The sequence below is a fragment of the Lepidothrix coronata genome, unplaced genomic scaffold (assembly GCF_001604755.1).
Source record: "Lepidothrix coronata isolate B3197 unplaced genomic scaffold, Lepidothrix_coronata-1.0 Scaffold134, whole genome shotgun sequence".
NCBI classification, from domain to species: Eukaryota; Metazoa; Chordata; class Aves; order Passeriformes; family Pipridae; genus Lepidothrix; species Lepidothrix coronata.
In genome coordinates this window covers 462216-475105 of record NW_016690314.1, presented here as the reverse complement: position 1 = coordinate 475105, position 12890 = coordinate 462216, and the positions used below count along the sequence as shown (strand labels likewise).

Below are 12890 nucleotides of genomic sequence, written 5' to 3'. Positions count from 1 at the left end.
TAAAAGAGAGAGATTAGTAAGAGCCTAAAAGTAGGCTACTGATGTTTTCATATGTTAAAATAGGTACTTTATAAAGAATTCAGTGATGGTGTAGTTGTACAAACAGTTTGTTCAAAGAACTTACAGTTAACACTCCAAACTAGATGTGCTCGTCATGTCACAGAGGTATTGCAGGGCCGTTTCCTCCCAGCACATGGCCAAACATGACCCATTGTAGGAGCAGTTTTCTCTTGCTCCCCCTGCACAGATGGATCTGTGTGGGAGATTCTGAGGTCCCGGGGCAGGATGGCAGCAGGCAGCAAGTCCAGAGCTGGCCATGTTGCCATGGAAGGCTCGGCTCAGCCTGTGGCCATAATTGGTCATGCTGGGTGTGCGCAGACAGTGAACTGCGAGTGCAGCTGAAGAGCTCTTGCAGGATCAGAAATAGATTGCACATTGGGAATGTCTTCGGGCACAGTCCCGCTGCTTTCCCACCCCAGGTTCCAGGCTGGCTTTGGAGCACCACAGCAGTCCTTCGTCCCAGATGTACCTCATTGCTGTTCAGGAATGGGCTTACGGATTGAAGCTCCAAATGTTGCCTTGCACATGAGAGCTCTTATGTGCTGAAGGAGGGGCATCAGAGCCTAATTGTAAAAGGAGGTGTCATTTTGTAAGGAGAGGGAATGGCTCTGTGGATCCTGTTAGATATCCATCCCATGCAGGGCTGACATTAGAAAGCAGCTAATACATGATAGCCACGATGAGATTTCTCAGATCTTCACACTCCTATACCAGCAACTTTTGCATTTCCTGCTCCCAAGAAAATAGATACTTTACAGAATTTCTTAATATCCATTTTGTCATTGTCCCTGTCAGAAAACTGACTAACAGTCAGCTGGGTGTTTGTTTTTCCTTCTAAGCTGGAGTGATAACTACTTGCTTGGTTTTGCTCACAGCAATCTAAATATAGCCTAGGGCACTTCTGAGGTATAGTTTGCATGGAGTCATGACTTTTTTTTTCATTTTTGAGCATGGTAGGCCTTCTCCATGTATGGGGTCATACTATCAGTGCTAAATTAGCCAGAAAGAACAAAGCCAGGTATGTTTACACCCCAGAATTGCTTTTCTTAGGCCAGGCAATTGATGAAAAAACCCACCATGATTTTTTCTGGCATAATTAACCATCTTCATTTAGTTACCGAGAAAAATACACAAGTCGGGTGCCACTTTAAGAGTTTTTGTTTGCCTGACCCCTGTTAGGTATATATCTACTTGTAAGAAAATAGTAATTCTCTGTACCTTGCTTTTTAGGACAATGTGAAGAGTGGTAAGTTACTCTTTGACAGTGTGTTTTCATACAAGCACCAATTGCCAACTTCTGTTGTCCCAGGAGATGCAAAGATGATGCCTTTGTGTCTACACATCAGCCAGTCCACTTTTGTCCTTTGTCCTTTCAGATTTATGGCTACCAACGACCTGATGATAGAACTGCAGAAAGATTCAATAAAACTAGATGAAGACAGCGAGAAAAAAGTTGTGAAAATGCTTTTGAAATTGCTGGAGGACAAAAATGGGGAAGTACAGAACCTTGCTGTCAAGTGGTAAGAGCCTGGGCAGTAACTGCCATGTTCCCTGGCACTAATAAAGCCATTACAGACTACAGAGTATGTGAGAGCAGAGCCTGGCCCGGGGCACTCCCTCAGACCTCCCTTGCAAGGGGCTTTGCCCTCTCACAGGGCACTGCACTTTCTGTCTTGATACTCACAAGGCGTGAACACAGATACCTTTGTAGCAGCAGGAGGTGATTTTGAAATTAGTTCAGTGTTTGTATTATGAACCTTACCATGAAAAGTGGCATCCCTAAGATTTTTCTTCCTCAGAGATAAGCTCAGTTTAAAATGTTGGTCATCAAGCTCCTGGTGTCTCTTGGGCTTTGAAATCCCGTTCTGAGTTTCCCCGTGGTTCTCTCTTTGATAGGGATGGTACTAAACCCTTATGGCATTTCAATTTCAGGTCTGAATCCTCCTCTTCAAGGGCATTTTTCATTACAGTTTATAATACAATTGGGTTTTTCCCTGCCTTGACTCCGAGTGCAGCCTGTGCTGTTGCTTTGCCCTGCTCTGTTTCAATATTTTTTTAATCCAAATGAACAAAAGTCCCTCTATTAGTGAATCCTCAGATGAAGGGATCCTGCTGCTGCCATTTTCTTTCCTGTCTCTTTCCCCAGCATGGCTGAGAGTGTTCAGTCTAAAAATGCCATGGAATGGCTCAGTTCACCCCAGGGCTCCAGAAAGGTGGGCCATTTAAAGACAAATTTAGGTTTCTCTGTTCTTCTTTTTGTGGATCCTATTTGTATTCCCTTCTTTTTAACCACATGCTGCCTCTATCTCTATCCTTTCTCTGTAACCCTTAGCCCTTTCTTTTTGATTCCCACGGTCCTGACATTTTCTGGCCCTGCTCCTGTCTCGGCCTGCTTTGGGCTGGCTTATTCTGATTTTCAAAGTGAAACAGTTGGGCACTGAGCAGAGAACCGACTTCTTAGCCTGTTTCTCTCTGATTGTATCAGCAGTAAGTCCATACTCACTGTGATCTCTCATCCATCCAGAATGTGATCATGAAGAGGCCTCAAAATGGAACCAGGAATATTTCCTTTCCATGCTTAAGGAGGTACTTACAGCAGTTAACGTCCAGTCAGTCATTCTCAGGCAGGTGGCCAGGATCTCTAAGAAGGAGAGATGTGATGGTTTGAAGGACACAGGCATTTGGATCAGGCCCTTCATCCTGACTGGCTTCTCCTCCCGCAGCCTGGGCCCGCTGGTTGGCAAAGTGAAGGAGTACCAGGTGGAGACCATCGTGGACACGCTGTGTACAAACATGCTGTCAGACAAGGAGCAGCTGCGGGACATCTCCAGCATTGGCCTCAAAACTGTCATCTCTGAGCTGCCACCAGCTTCCACAGGTACACTGCCTGTCCCTGCTGGAGGAACAGGGAATCCCAGCTTTTGGGAAACGGGAAAATGTGGAGTTCAGAGCATAAAAGTTACCAATTCCTTACTTACCTGCCAGAGGACAACTAGTGAAATACAGAGGAGAGACAGTAGAAGCTGAGGTACCAATGTGATGGAAGATGGGATAAAATGAAAACTTGAGCAGTGTTTGGAACTACTTATCCCAAAAACACAGCAGGGGATACCTGAGGTTCCTGGGGACAGGAGTTTCCTCTGCAGCCATCTCATGTATCTGTCCTGATAGGTCTCCTAGGGGGGGATTTCTTTTTTCAGTGTAGGAGGCATTGAATGGTTCCCAGCAGCAAAAAGTCTCCTTTTTAACTGATAGCAGCGTAAAATCTCTCTCTTGCAGGCTCCACCATGACAGCAAATGTGTGCAAAAAGATCACAGCCCAGCTGACAGGAGCCATTGGCAAGCAGGAGGATGTGTCTGTGCAGCTGGAAGCTCTTGACATCCTGTCAGATATGCTGAGCAGGTACCAGAGCATTTCCTTCTGGAGCTGTGCATAGCAGGGGGCTGCAGGGATGTGTCTGCTTTTGATTTCTTTATTTCCCTAATCCTACTACTGGGACTTAAAAACACAATATTTGGGTTGGCTGCCCCTGGGGAATATCTTAGCAGAGCAGGTCCCCAGTGGGGACAAGAGAGAACATGCTGAGCCTTTCTGTGCTTGGGAATGGCAGTGCCACTGGTGATGGATCCCACAGGGGCTCACCTCACACAAACACGGGAGGGCGAGGGCAAAGCAGGGAGGTTTATTTTAGCCCTGTGATCCGATCACACATGCATTTTTTTTCCTGGCTGCCTCTCTTTCTCTTGTTGCATAAGTCAGAGTGACAGTGTCATATGTCATCTGCATGCAGGAAATTATTGACAAACCTCCAGGTCATCCAGAAGGACACATCAAAAACCCCTCCGTCATGGAGACAAATAGCCTCTCCCTGTGCTTTACAGAACAAGTCAATGTTCGGACCAAAATGCAAAACCCAGCCTTCTCCCCCTCCCCACAATGAGCACGAAGTCTCCATAGCTGAAGGATTTTTACATTTTTTGCTGCCAAGAAGGCTTTTTCTCTGAGGCTTGGACTTTCAACTTCTCCTTTGTTCTGTTGATTGCAGACTGGGGGGAACACTCTACTCATTCCATTCCTCAATCCTGACCTGTCTCCTGCCCCAGCTGACGAGCCCCAGGTTGGCAGTACGTAAACGGGCCATCACTGCCTTGGGGCATCTAGTCTTGACCTGCAGTGGAAACATCTTCTCAGAGCTCACAGAGCATCTGCTGGCTGAGCTGAAGAGGAATGAGTCTACATCTACCACCAGGACATACATTCAGTGTGTGGCTGGCATCAGCAGGCAGGCTGGGCACCGCATAGGTATGATGAGCAGCTTGAAATGGCACTGGGAAATGTACGTGCATTTTAGAGCAGCTCCTCTTAGTGGTAAAAGAAGAGCGCTCACTGTTCCTAAAGTATTGGTGGCTTGTGCTTTGCAATTCCCTCCGTGATCCTGGCTTGGCTCTCTGATCTCCTCTTGGAAGGGAGGAGACACTAGAGTATCTCTCTGGCTGCCCTTCTGTAGCAACTTCACCTCAAGATCTTGCAGTGCTTCCTTGGTCTGAATTAAGACCTCTGTGAATTAGGTCAGTTGATTCACCCCATTTTAAATGAGAGGAGAAATGGAGGGCAGCATACTGTATTACTTGCCTAAAAGATCTGTCTAAAAGAGCTGAGATAGGTTCTAGAAGATCTCTAATCACAGCTCTTCCCATGACTGAAATGCCAACAAGGGGCTGCAGACAGGGAGCAGTGGTTAGCTTATGAAGATCAGCATGGCAGGTTTTGGTGGGCTGCTGGCTCCTTGCCCGTGAGGTCCAGGCCAGGAAGGAAGGAAGTGGCAGGTGGAGGAGCTGTCAGCTGCTTGGGTGAGTGAAGGCTGGAATGGTTTTTCACTGCTGCTTGCTTTGTCTTTCCCAGGAGAACACCTGGAGAGGATCGTCCCTCTGATCGTTCAGTACTGTGACGTGGACGATGACGAGCTGCGGGAGTACTGCTTCCAGGCCTTCGAGTCCTTCGTGCGGAGGTGTGTGCCCTCGGGGACACCTCTGCCCATCCAGTGCAGCCGTGTCCTCGCGGGGAAATACCGATCCTTTCAGCATCCGGGGAGGAGGGCCTTGCTGCATGTGTTCCTGTGGGAGTGACAGTTCATGTATGAAATCTCTTCTGCACAGGCAGGGTTGGGCTGGAGTTATGAGCTGCTTTACCTCAACATGTGAGGGTGTCCTTCTGTATTGGTTTTGCAGGAGTGGGAGTTTCCTTTGTCCTTGGAGGGTTCCTCAGCCAGAGGGAACTGCCTCACTCCTGGTCCGTGGAGGGAGCTGGAGGCAGGAAGGAGGCTCAGGCAGAAGAGCTGCTGAGCTGCAGCTCTCCAGCTGTTTGGTCAAACATTTACTGCTTGGAAAAGGAGCCCTGCAGAGCTGCTGAGGTGTTCTTCCAGGAAGGGAGGATTCAACCAGGGGGTGAAGGCAATTGATTTATTTTTCCTTATAGAAATCATTGTATCCTCCCAAGGAGAATGTGGCTTTGCTTTGTGCACAGCAGGAAGGAGCATCTCTGGTTTAACTCATGTTAACAAAATGTTCAAATGGTCTATGAAGCACTTTCAGATCCTTTTGAGATTAATTGTATTATTTGGGTATTTAAGCCAGCTTAGTCTTTGATTAACTCTTAGGATTTTTATTTGTCCTGATAGATGCCCAAAGGAAATCGACCCTCACATCCCAAGTGTGATGGGGCTGTGTCTGAAGTACATCACCTTTGACCCAAACTACAACTATGATAATGAGGAGGAAGAGGAAGAAATGATGGAAACTGAAAATGGAGAGGATGAAGAGCAAGGTGCCTGCTTGTGAGGATGGCTGTGCTCAGCAGAACACAGGGTTAACATTTCTCCCCTTCCTGCTTTCTCCTGCTGGAGAGGGCAGCTCTGAGGATCAAGTGATCCTCTAGCTCTGGTTTTATCATAATGGTGCACCTTGTTTTCCATTGTGTTGTTCCTAGAAAGCGATGATGAGTACAGTGACGATGACGACATCAGCTGGAAGGTCCGCAGGGCTGCGGCCAAGTGCCTGGAGGCCGTTGTCAGCAGCAGGCACGATCTCCTGCAGGACTTCTACAGAACTCTTTCCCCAGCCTTGATAAGCAGGTTCAAAGAGAGGGAGGAGAATGTCAAAGCTGACATCTTCAGTGCTTACATCTCCTTGCTGAAGCAAACGCTGCCCACCCAGAGCTGGCTGCACACTTCCGATGCCTCTGGCAAGGGTGACGTTCCCCTGACGATGCTTCAGAACCAGGTGCGTGAGCAGGTGATGGCTGAGTTAAATCACAAAGCACTGAGGACAAGCAGCTATGATGATTGTGCGAGAGCAATCCTGAGAATGTGGCTAATGGAAGGAGCCCTGGGGCAGGCAGCCAGGGGAGACCAGATCCAGGGGGGCGGCTGTTTACTGTCTGTCTCCTGCTGTTCCCGGGGAGAGAGTGCTGAGGGAGTGCAGGAGCAGGGGGGCACAGCTGGCACTGTCCCTCTGCCAGCTGCTGGCATCTGTGTCCAGGCTGAGACAGGTTGGTCTCTGGCTGAAGGGTCAGGCTGCTGCTTTACTGTTATTGCAGCTGCTGCTCAGGAAACTCATTGAATAAACTGTTGTAGAAATGCACCAGAGTGAGTCCTGGAGAGCAGTTAGGGTGACTGAGGTGTCCCTTTGTCCCTTGCTTCTTCAAACTGCAGGTCCCCAACATTGTCAAGGCCTTGCACAAGCAGCTCAAAGAAAAGAGCATCAAATCAAGACAGGGTTGTTTCAGCCTCCTGACAGAACTGGCCAATGTTCTTCCTGGTTGCCTGGCAGATCACATCCCTGCACTCGTCCCTGGTAAGCTTGTCTATGGTCTGGGAAGAAGGAGCAGGGTTGGCAAAATCCATTCCAAACACATGTGCTCCTTGCGGATATGCTGAACAGCTCCCAGTCTAATCCTGGCTTCTGTCTGCACTCTAAGCCAGGATAAGAACATCAGGTTCATTTCCAGTCCCCTGAATAGATGTTTTTGGGAGTGCCTATCCCAGCCTCCTTTGAAAGCAGCTGGAATGAGATCAGAAACACAAGTGACATTTTCTTTTATAAAATCCAGTGGCATTTAAAAAAATTCTTTATGTTGGCTGATTATTGAATTTGCAGCAGCAACATTTTTGTCTGAGCTCTCCTGCCTGCGGGCTCATGAAGCATCCCACTGCTGGAGGGCTCAGGTCCTGCCTTCATTTTTGGTGTGACTGTATAGTGGATATGAGAAAAGTCTCCTGTGACTGTCCCTGGCTGGATCCATGCACCTCCCTCTTTAGGAAAAACACAACATCAGTCCTGTTGTCTCCTTTGCACAGGTATTGTTTTCTCCTTGGCGGATAAATCCAGCTCCTCCAACATGAGGATCGACACACTGTCCTTCCTCCACGTCCTTCTCTGCAACCACCAGCCGGAGGTGTTTCACCCTCATATCAAGAGCCTGTTGCCTCCTGTTGTGACCTGCATTGGAGACCCGTTTTATAAGATCATGTCAGAAGCTCTGCTGGTAACTCAGCAGCTTGTGAAAGTTATCAGGCCTTTGGACAAATCTTGCACTTTTGATGCCAAGCCCTATGTGAAGGACCTTTTCTCTGGTACTCTGAAGCGGCTGAAGGCAGCTGACATTGACCAGGAGGTGAAGGAACGTGCCATCTCCTGCATGGGACAAATCATTTACAACCTGGGAGACCATTTAAGCACTGATCTCCAGCCAACTTTGAAGATATTTCTGGAGAGGCTCAAAAATGAAATCACCAGGCTGACAACAGTCAAAGCATTAACCTTAATTGCTAGTTCTCCACTTAAAATAGATTTGAGACCCATTCTAGGGGAAGGTATCCCCATTCTAGCTTCCTTCTTGAGAAAGAATCAACGTGCCTTGAAACTGAGCACTTTGACTGCTCTGGACATCCTGGTGAAGAACTACAGCGACAGCCTCAAGCCTGCCATGATCGAGTCTGTGCTAACAGAGCTCCCTGCCTTAATTACTGAGAATGACATGCACGTGTCCCAGGTGGCCATCATGTTCCTCACGACTTTGGCAAAGGTTTATCCATCCTGCATCTCCAAGATCAGCGGCTCAGTCCTCGCTGAAATCTTTCAGCTTGTCCACTCACCTTTGCTTCAAGGAGGGGCTCTGAATGCCATCATCGCCTTCTTCCAGGCACTGGTCCTGACGAAGGCAGCCACCACGAGTTACCCTGAGCTGATGAAGCAGCTGACAGCACCCGTTTACTCCTCGGGTTCGGCCGGGGCCTCGCTGACGTTGCACAAACAGGCGTATCACTCCGTCGCAAAGTGCGTGGCAGCGCTGTCCTCGGCCTGCCCGAAGGAGGCCCCTGCGACAGTGAACCAGTTTGTTCAGGATGTGAAAAGCCCCAAGTCCAGTCCTGCTGTTCAAGTGCTGGCTTTCCTCTCCCTGGCAGAGATGGGCCGTACCACAAACCTCAGTGCTCACAGGGAGCTCAGAACTGTCATCCTGGAAGCGTTTGCTTCCACCAGTGAAGAGGTGAAATCCGCTGCCTCCTACGCGCTGGGAAATGTCAGTGTTGGGAATCTGAAGGAGTATCTGCCCTTCATGCTGAAGGAGATCGGAAGCCAGCCCAAGCGACAGTACCTGCTGCTGCACTCCCTGAAGGAAGTCATCAGCTCCTCCCCGGCCGACAGCCTCACACCTTACGTGGAGGATATCTGGGCTCTGCTCTTCAAGCACTGCGAGTGCACAGAGGAAGGGACACGCAATGTGGTGGCAGAATGCCTGGGGAAGCTGACCTTGGTGAACCCTGCTGAGCTGCTGCCCCGGCTGAGGAAACAGCTGTCAGCAGGTAACGGGGATGGCGATGGCCAGAGGGGGGAAATGCTGCCATTGCTGGAAATTCCTCTTGTAAACTGCTGGTGGGTACAACAGGGAGCAAAGCCAGCCAGAGAGGCAAGCAGGAAATGAAGGATCTCTGCAGGGGGGATCAGAGGTGCACTGGTCTGCACAGGGACAGGAGGGTCTTGGGAACAGGGACTGCATGTGGAGATTGTGCTGGAGCAGATTTAAACACAGAGTTGTTAAGACAAATGCTCTGTTCTCTTAACCTCTTCAACGTGTGTGTAACCCGACTAAGAGCAGAATATGTGCTGCAGTTACAGCAGGGATGTTGTCAGTTGGTCTTTCACTGTTTTTCTTCCCCCCTTCATCACAGGCTCTCCACATGCCCGGAGCACTGTGGTCACTGCCATCAAGTTCACAATTGCAGACCAGCCTCAGCCCATCGATGCCCTCCTGAAAGGCTGCATAGGTAGGGTGGTGTGGACAGCAGTGTGAGCAGTGTGAGGCAGGGGTGTGAAAGGTTGGGCATCGTTAGCAGCTTGGGGATTTTTCGCTCCTGTGTGAACCTCATCTAGTCCAGTTAGTTTTGATCTGTATTCCTCTGCTTTTGGGATGACAGAGCAACACTGTCCTGTGAGTCCTTGTTAAATGCCCTGATGCCTTGCTCTTGGGCATAGTGCATTGTTTTTTTAGGGAGCTTAAGTTCCTTCTGTATTTAAACTCAGACTTCAAGCTCCTCACAACAAGGATCTTGAAAAGTACAACCTATATGGAAAGGGTCTTATATCTAGGGAGTCCACACATTGGATCTGCTGTATAGAACTGGGCCTTCTGTTTCAGAGAAGATCTGAGCAAGAAGGAAACCAAAAACCAACTTCCTTGAATACTAAAGGTGCTGATTTGACTTTGGGGTGAGGTAGCTAGAGACACAGTTTGGTTTTATGCCCAAATGCAGGACAGTCATGTTTTTTCTATTTACTGTATCCCAAATGGGGGGAGGGAAAGCATCTCCAATGGCTCTGTTAAGAGTGTGCCACTGGAGTTATTTTACCATAGGTGCTTCCATAACCAGCCTTCTTGAAATATACCCTGATATACTTTCAAAATCCTTTAAAAACACTGCAGCAGGACTGACTGGTATATTCTTACTCCACAGGTGACTTCTTACAAACTCTGCAAGATCCAGACCTGAACGTTCGCCGCGTGGCTTTAGCCCTGTTTAATTCTGCTGCTCACAACAAACCTTCTTTAATCCGGGATTTACTGAACATGGTCCTGCCCAGCCTGTACAGCGAAACAAAGGTCCGAAGGGAGCTCATCCGGGAGGTAGGTCCAAAGGGAGCTCACCCATGAGGTGAATGGGCTTGGCTGGGTGCCACACACGGTGACTTGCTGCCTGTGTAGGTGAGATGGAGCTGTTGCCCTGTCTGCTCTTAGGTCACACTGCTGTTGTTTGTCTTGGTTAAGGTAGAAATGGGGCCATTCAAGCACACAGTGGACGATGGCCTTGATGTGAGGAAAGCTGCTTTTGAGTGCATGTACACCCTGCTGGAAAGCTGCCTGGACCAGCTGGACATCTACGAGTACCTGAACCATGTGGAGGATGGGCTAAAGGATCACTATGATATTCGGGTCAGTGCTGTGCCCTAACTAATGTAATTTTCTCTGGGGGCCTGGCTTGCAACTGAGCTGTGTGTCCCCACAGCAGTGTGCCCCTGCCATGCCATTTCCTATTCCCTGCAACTGCTGCAGCCTTTCATGATTGTCTGGCTCTGGTTTGACTGTAGTGGCCTTGACAAGACACCCCTGGTGTAGCTGGCTTTGTAGGAAATGTACCAAAGTCTGAAGTTTCTTCTGCCTTTAAACGGATGATTGTCATTTGTTCAGAGGGACCAGTGACACTATACTGGCTGCTGGCCTCACATCTGGATAGGAAGCACGACATCCTTTTCCAATGTGATTTTCTTTACCCCAGCTCAGAGGCAGGCACAGCCCCATGCTGAGCAGTGCCATTTGTCCCCATGGCCCTGTGCAGACACCTGTAGCACTGCACACACCAGGCCCAGCTGCGGCTCTGGCCTGCTGGCTGCCAGGGCTGCATTTCCAGTATCACCAAAGCTCTGCCCCAAGCCCCTGGCACAAGTGCAGAGGAGCACACGACAGTGTGGGTACAGCCTGGCCTGTCAGCAGGGTGGGTCCAGCTCTGAGCCCGGGGGCTGCAGTGAACCAACCCGTGCCTCTCCCGTCCTGCCCAGATGCTGACGTTCATCATGCTGGCACGGCTCTCCGTGCTCTGCCCCAGCGCTGTCCTGCAGCGGCTCGAGCGCCTGATCGAGCCCCTCCGGGCAACCTGCTCCACCAAGGTAAGAGCTGGAACATGCAAAGGGCTGGGGCAGGTCCTGCCCAAAGCCACCTCTGCTCCCGGCCTTCTCCCTCACTGCCGCTGAGCCACCCACTCCCCTCATTTCCCCAGCTGTAAAATACTCTGCTGGTCTCTGCTGCCGTGTTGGTTCTGCGCCTGAACCAGCTTTTCTAAATGCCAACTGCAAACAGGGCTTTGGATTTGCAGGTGAAAGCAGGTTCAGTGAAGCAGGAGTTTGAGAAGCAGGATGAGCTGAAGCGCTCAGCCATGAGGGCAGTGGCTGCTCTCCTGACCATCCCCGAGGTGGAGAAAAGTCCAGTGATGGCAGAGTTTTCATCCCAGATCAGATCCAGTCCTGAAATGGCATCACTGTTTGAGAGCATTCAGAAAGATTCTGCTTCCCTCTCCATCTCAGAGTCAATGGACATGAGCTAAGATGTGTTTCCCCCATTGCCCTCCTGCCCTTGCAATGCCCCAGCCAGAGACACCAGCTGGGTAGGGGGGAACGAAGGCCATTGAGCCACTCCTGCCACAGCCATGTGCAAGTCCCTGGGCAGCCACAGGAGAAACTGCCTGGAACCAGCGGCACTTGCATCAGACACCTCATGGATCAGGGGAACACATCCTCATGTAGGGGAGGGGCTGAAAGATGAGCAGTCCCACTTCTCAGCAAGTTTTAAGGGGTACACAAAGCAACTGCAATTGAGTGTGGTTCCATGAACAATGGAAACTACTTCCTGATATATTCCTTGCTGCAGTACAAAAAAATACAGCTTTAAATGGTTTTTTAATGACTGCACATGCACTTTCTACCCCAAATTGCCCAAGAATGTATTTACAGTGTTTCCCTAAATAACATGACTAAAAACTGAAGTCATGTCTTTAGTGATGAGCACCACTCCCACAGGCCTTTTGGGAAAGGAGACTTGCCCCAGCCAAGCTGCAGGAGCTGCATGGGGCAGGGGGTTACCTAGCCCCCCAGGCTTCCTCCTGGGGCTCCATAGTTTGGCATTTGGGCAATACAAAGCTTTCTAGCTTGGCTTCCGTTTTTACAGTTTTGACTGCAAAATACCTCAAGTGTCTCCTCCAAGGGACGATTAGTGACTATCTCAGTGACAAACCCTGCTCTAAGCTCTGCTGTGCACCAACGCTGGCTTCTTCTCCCCTTGGAGCACCTCGGTGTTGTCACCAGTCATGAGGGCACCAACCTACTGATCCTGGTCACAGATCAGTAGGAGGCACCTGTAGAAGCGCTGGTGGTCTGTTAATGTCAAAGGGGTGAGAGGTGGCAGGCAGGAGCCAGAGGTGCAAACACACAATCCATAGTGGCTGCTGTGCTCAAATCCTGCTTTGTGCAGGAGAAAATGCCTTAAGGGACAGAGAATGTTAACAGCCAACTAGGGGACAAGGCCACCAAGACACACTGGGGCTGTGGCCATGGACCTGCCCTATGCTTCCTTTTCTCCTCTTCTGACAGGGTGGTTGATGTGAAAGTATTTACAGTGCTGTGTGAAAGGACAGCTATTGTCTGAATGGTATAAAAATAAAATACACTTGTGAAGCTGCACGCCCTGAGTTCACTGACCATCACCCTGACACTGCACCTCGCTGTGC

The 12890-nt window shown here is 49.5% G+C and overlaps 2 protein-coding genes across 2 annotated transcripts in view; one reads left to right on the top strand and one right to left on the bottom strand.

Moving 5' to 3' along the window:
* LOC108503240 (protein SEC13 homolog) overlaps positions 1–534 on the bottom strand; it is an 8031-nt gene extending 7497 nt beyond the window's left edge. The window contains exon 1 of the mRNA XM_017827041.1: positions 475–534. Within this exon, the coding sequence (XP_017682530.1) occupies positions 475–534 (60 nt within the window). The remainder of the gene's footprint in view (positions 1–474) is intronic.
* Positions 535–1365: 831 nt separating this feature from the next.
* CAND2 (cullin associated and neddylation dissociated 2 (putative)) lies at positions 1366–12843 on the top strand. Its single transcript, XM_017827091.1, has 14 exons — positions 1366–1580; positions 2784–2938; positions 3340–3463; positions 4107–4363; positions 4964–5069; positions 5739–5884; positions 6047–6339; positions 6771–6912; positions 7416–8921; positions 9288–9383; positions 10071–10240; positions 10382–10546; positions 11170–11277; positions 11484–12843. The coding sequence occupies exons 1-14, from the start codon at positions 1381–1383 to the stop codon at positions 11709–11711; spliced, it is 3696 nt and encodes a 1231-aa protein (XP_017682580.1). The 5' UTR covers positions 1366–1380; the 3' UTR covers positions 11712–12843.
* The last annotated feature ends 47 nt before the right edge of the window (positions 12844–12890 follow it).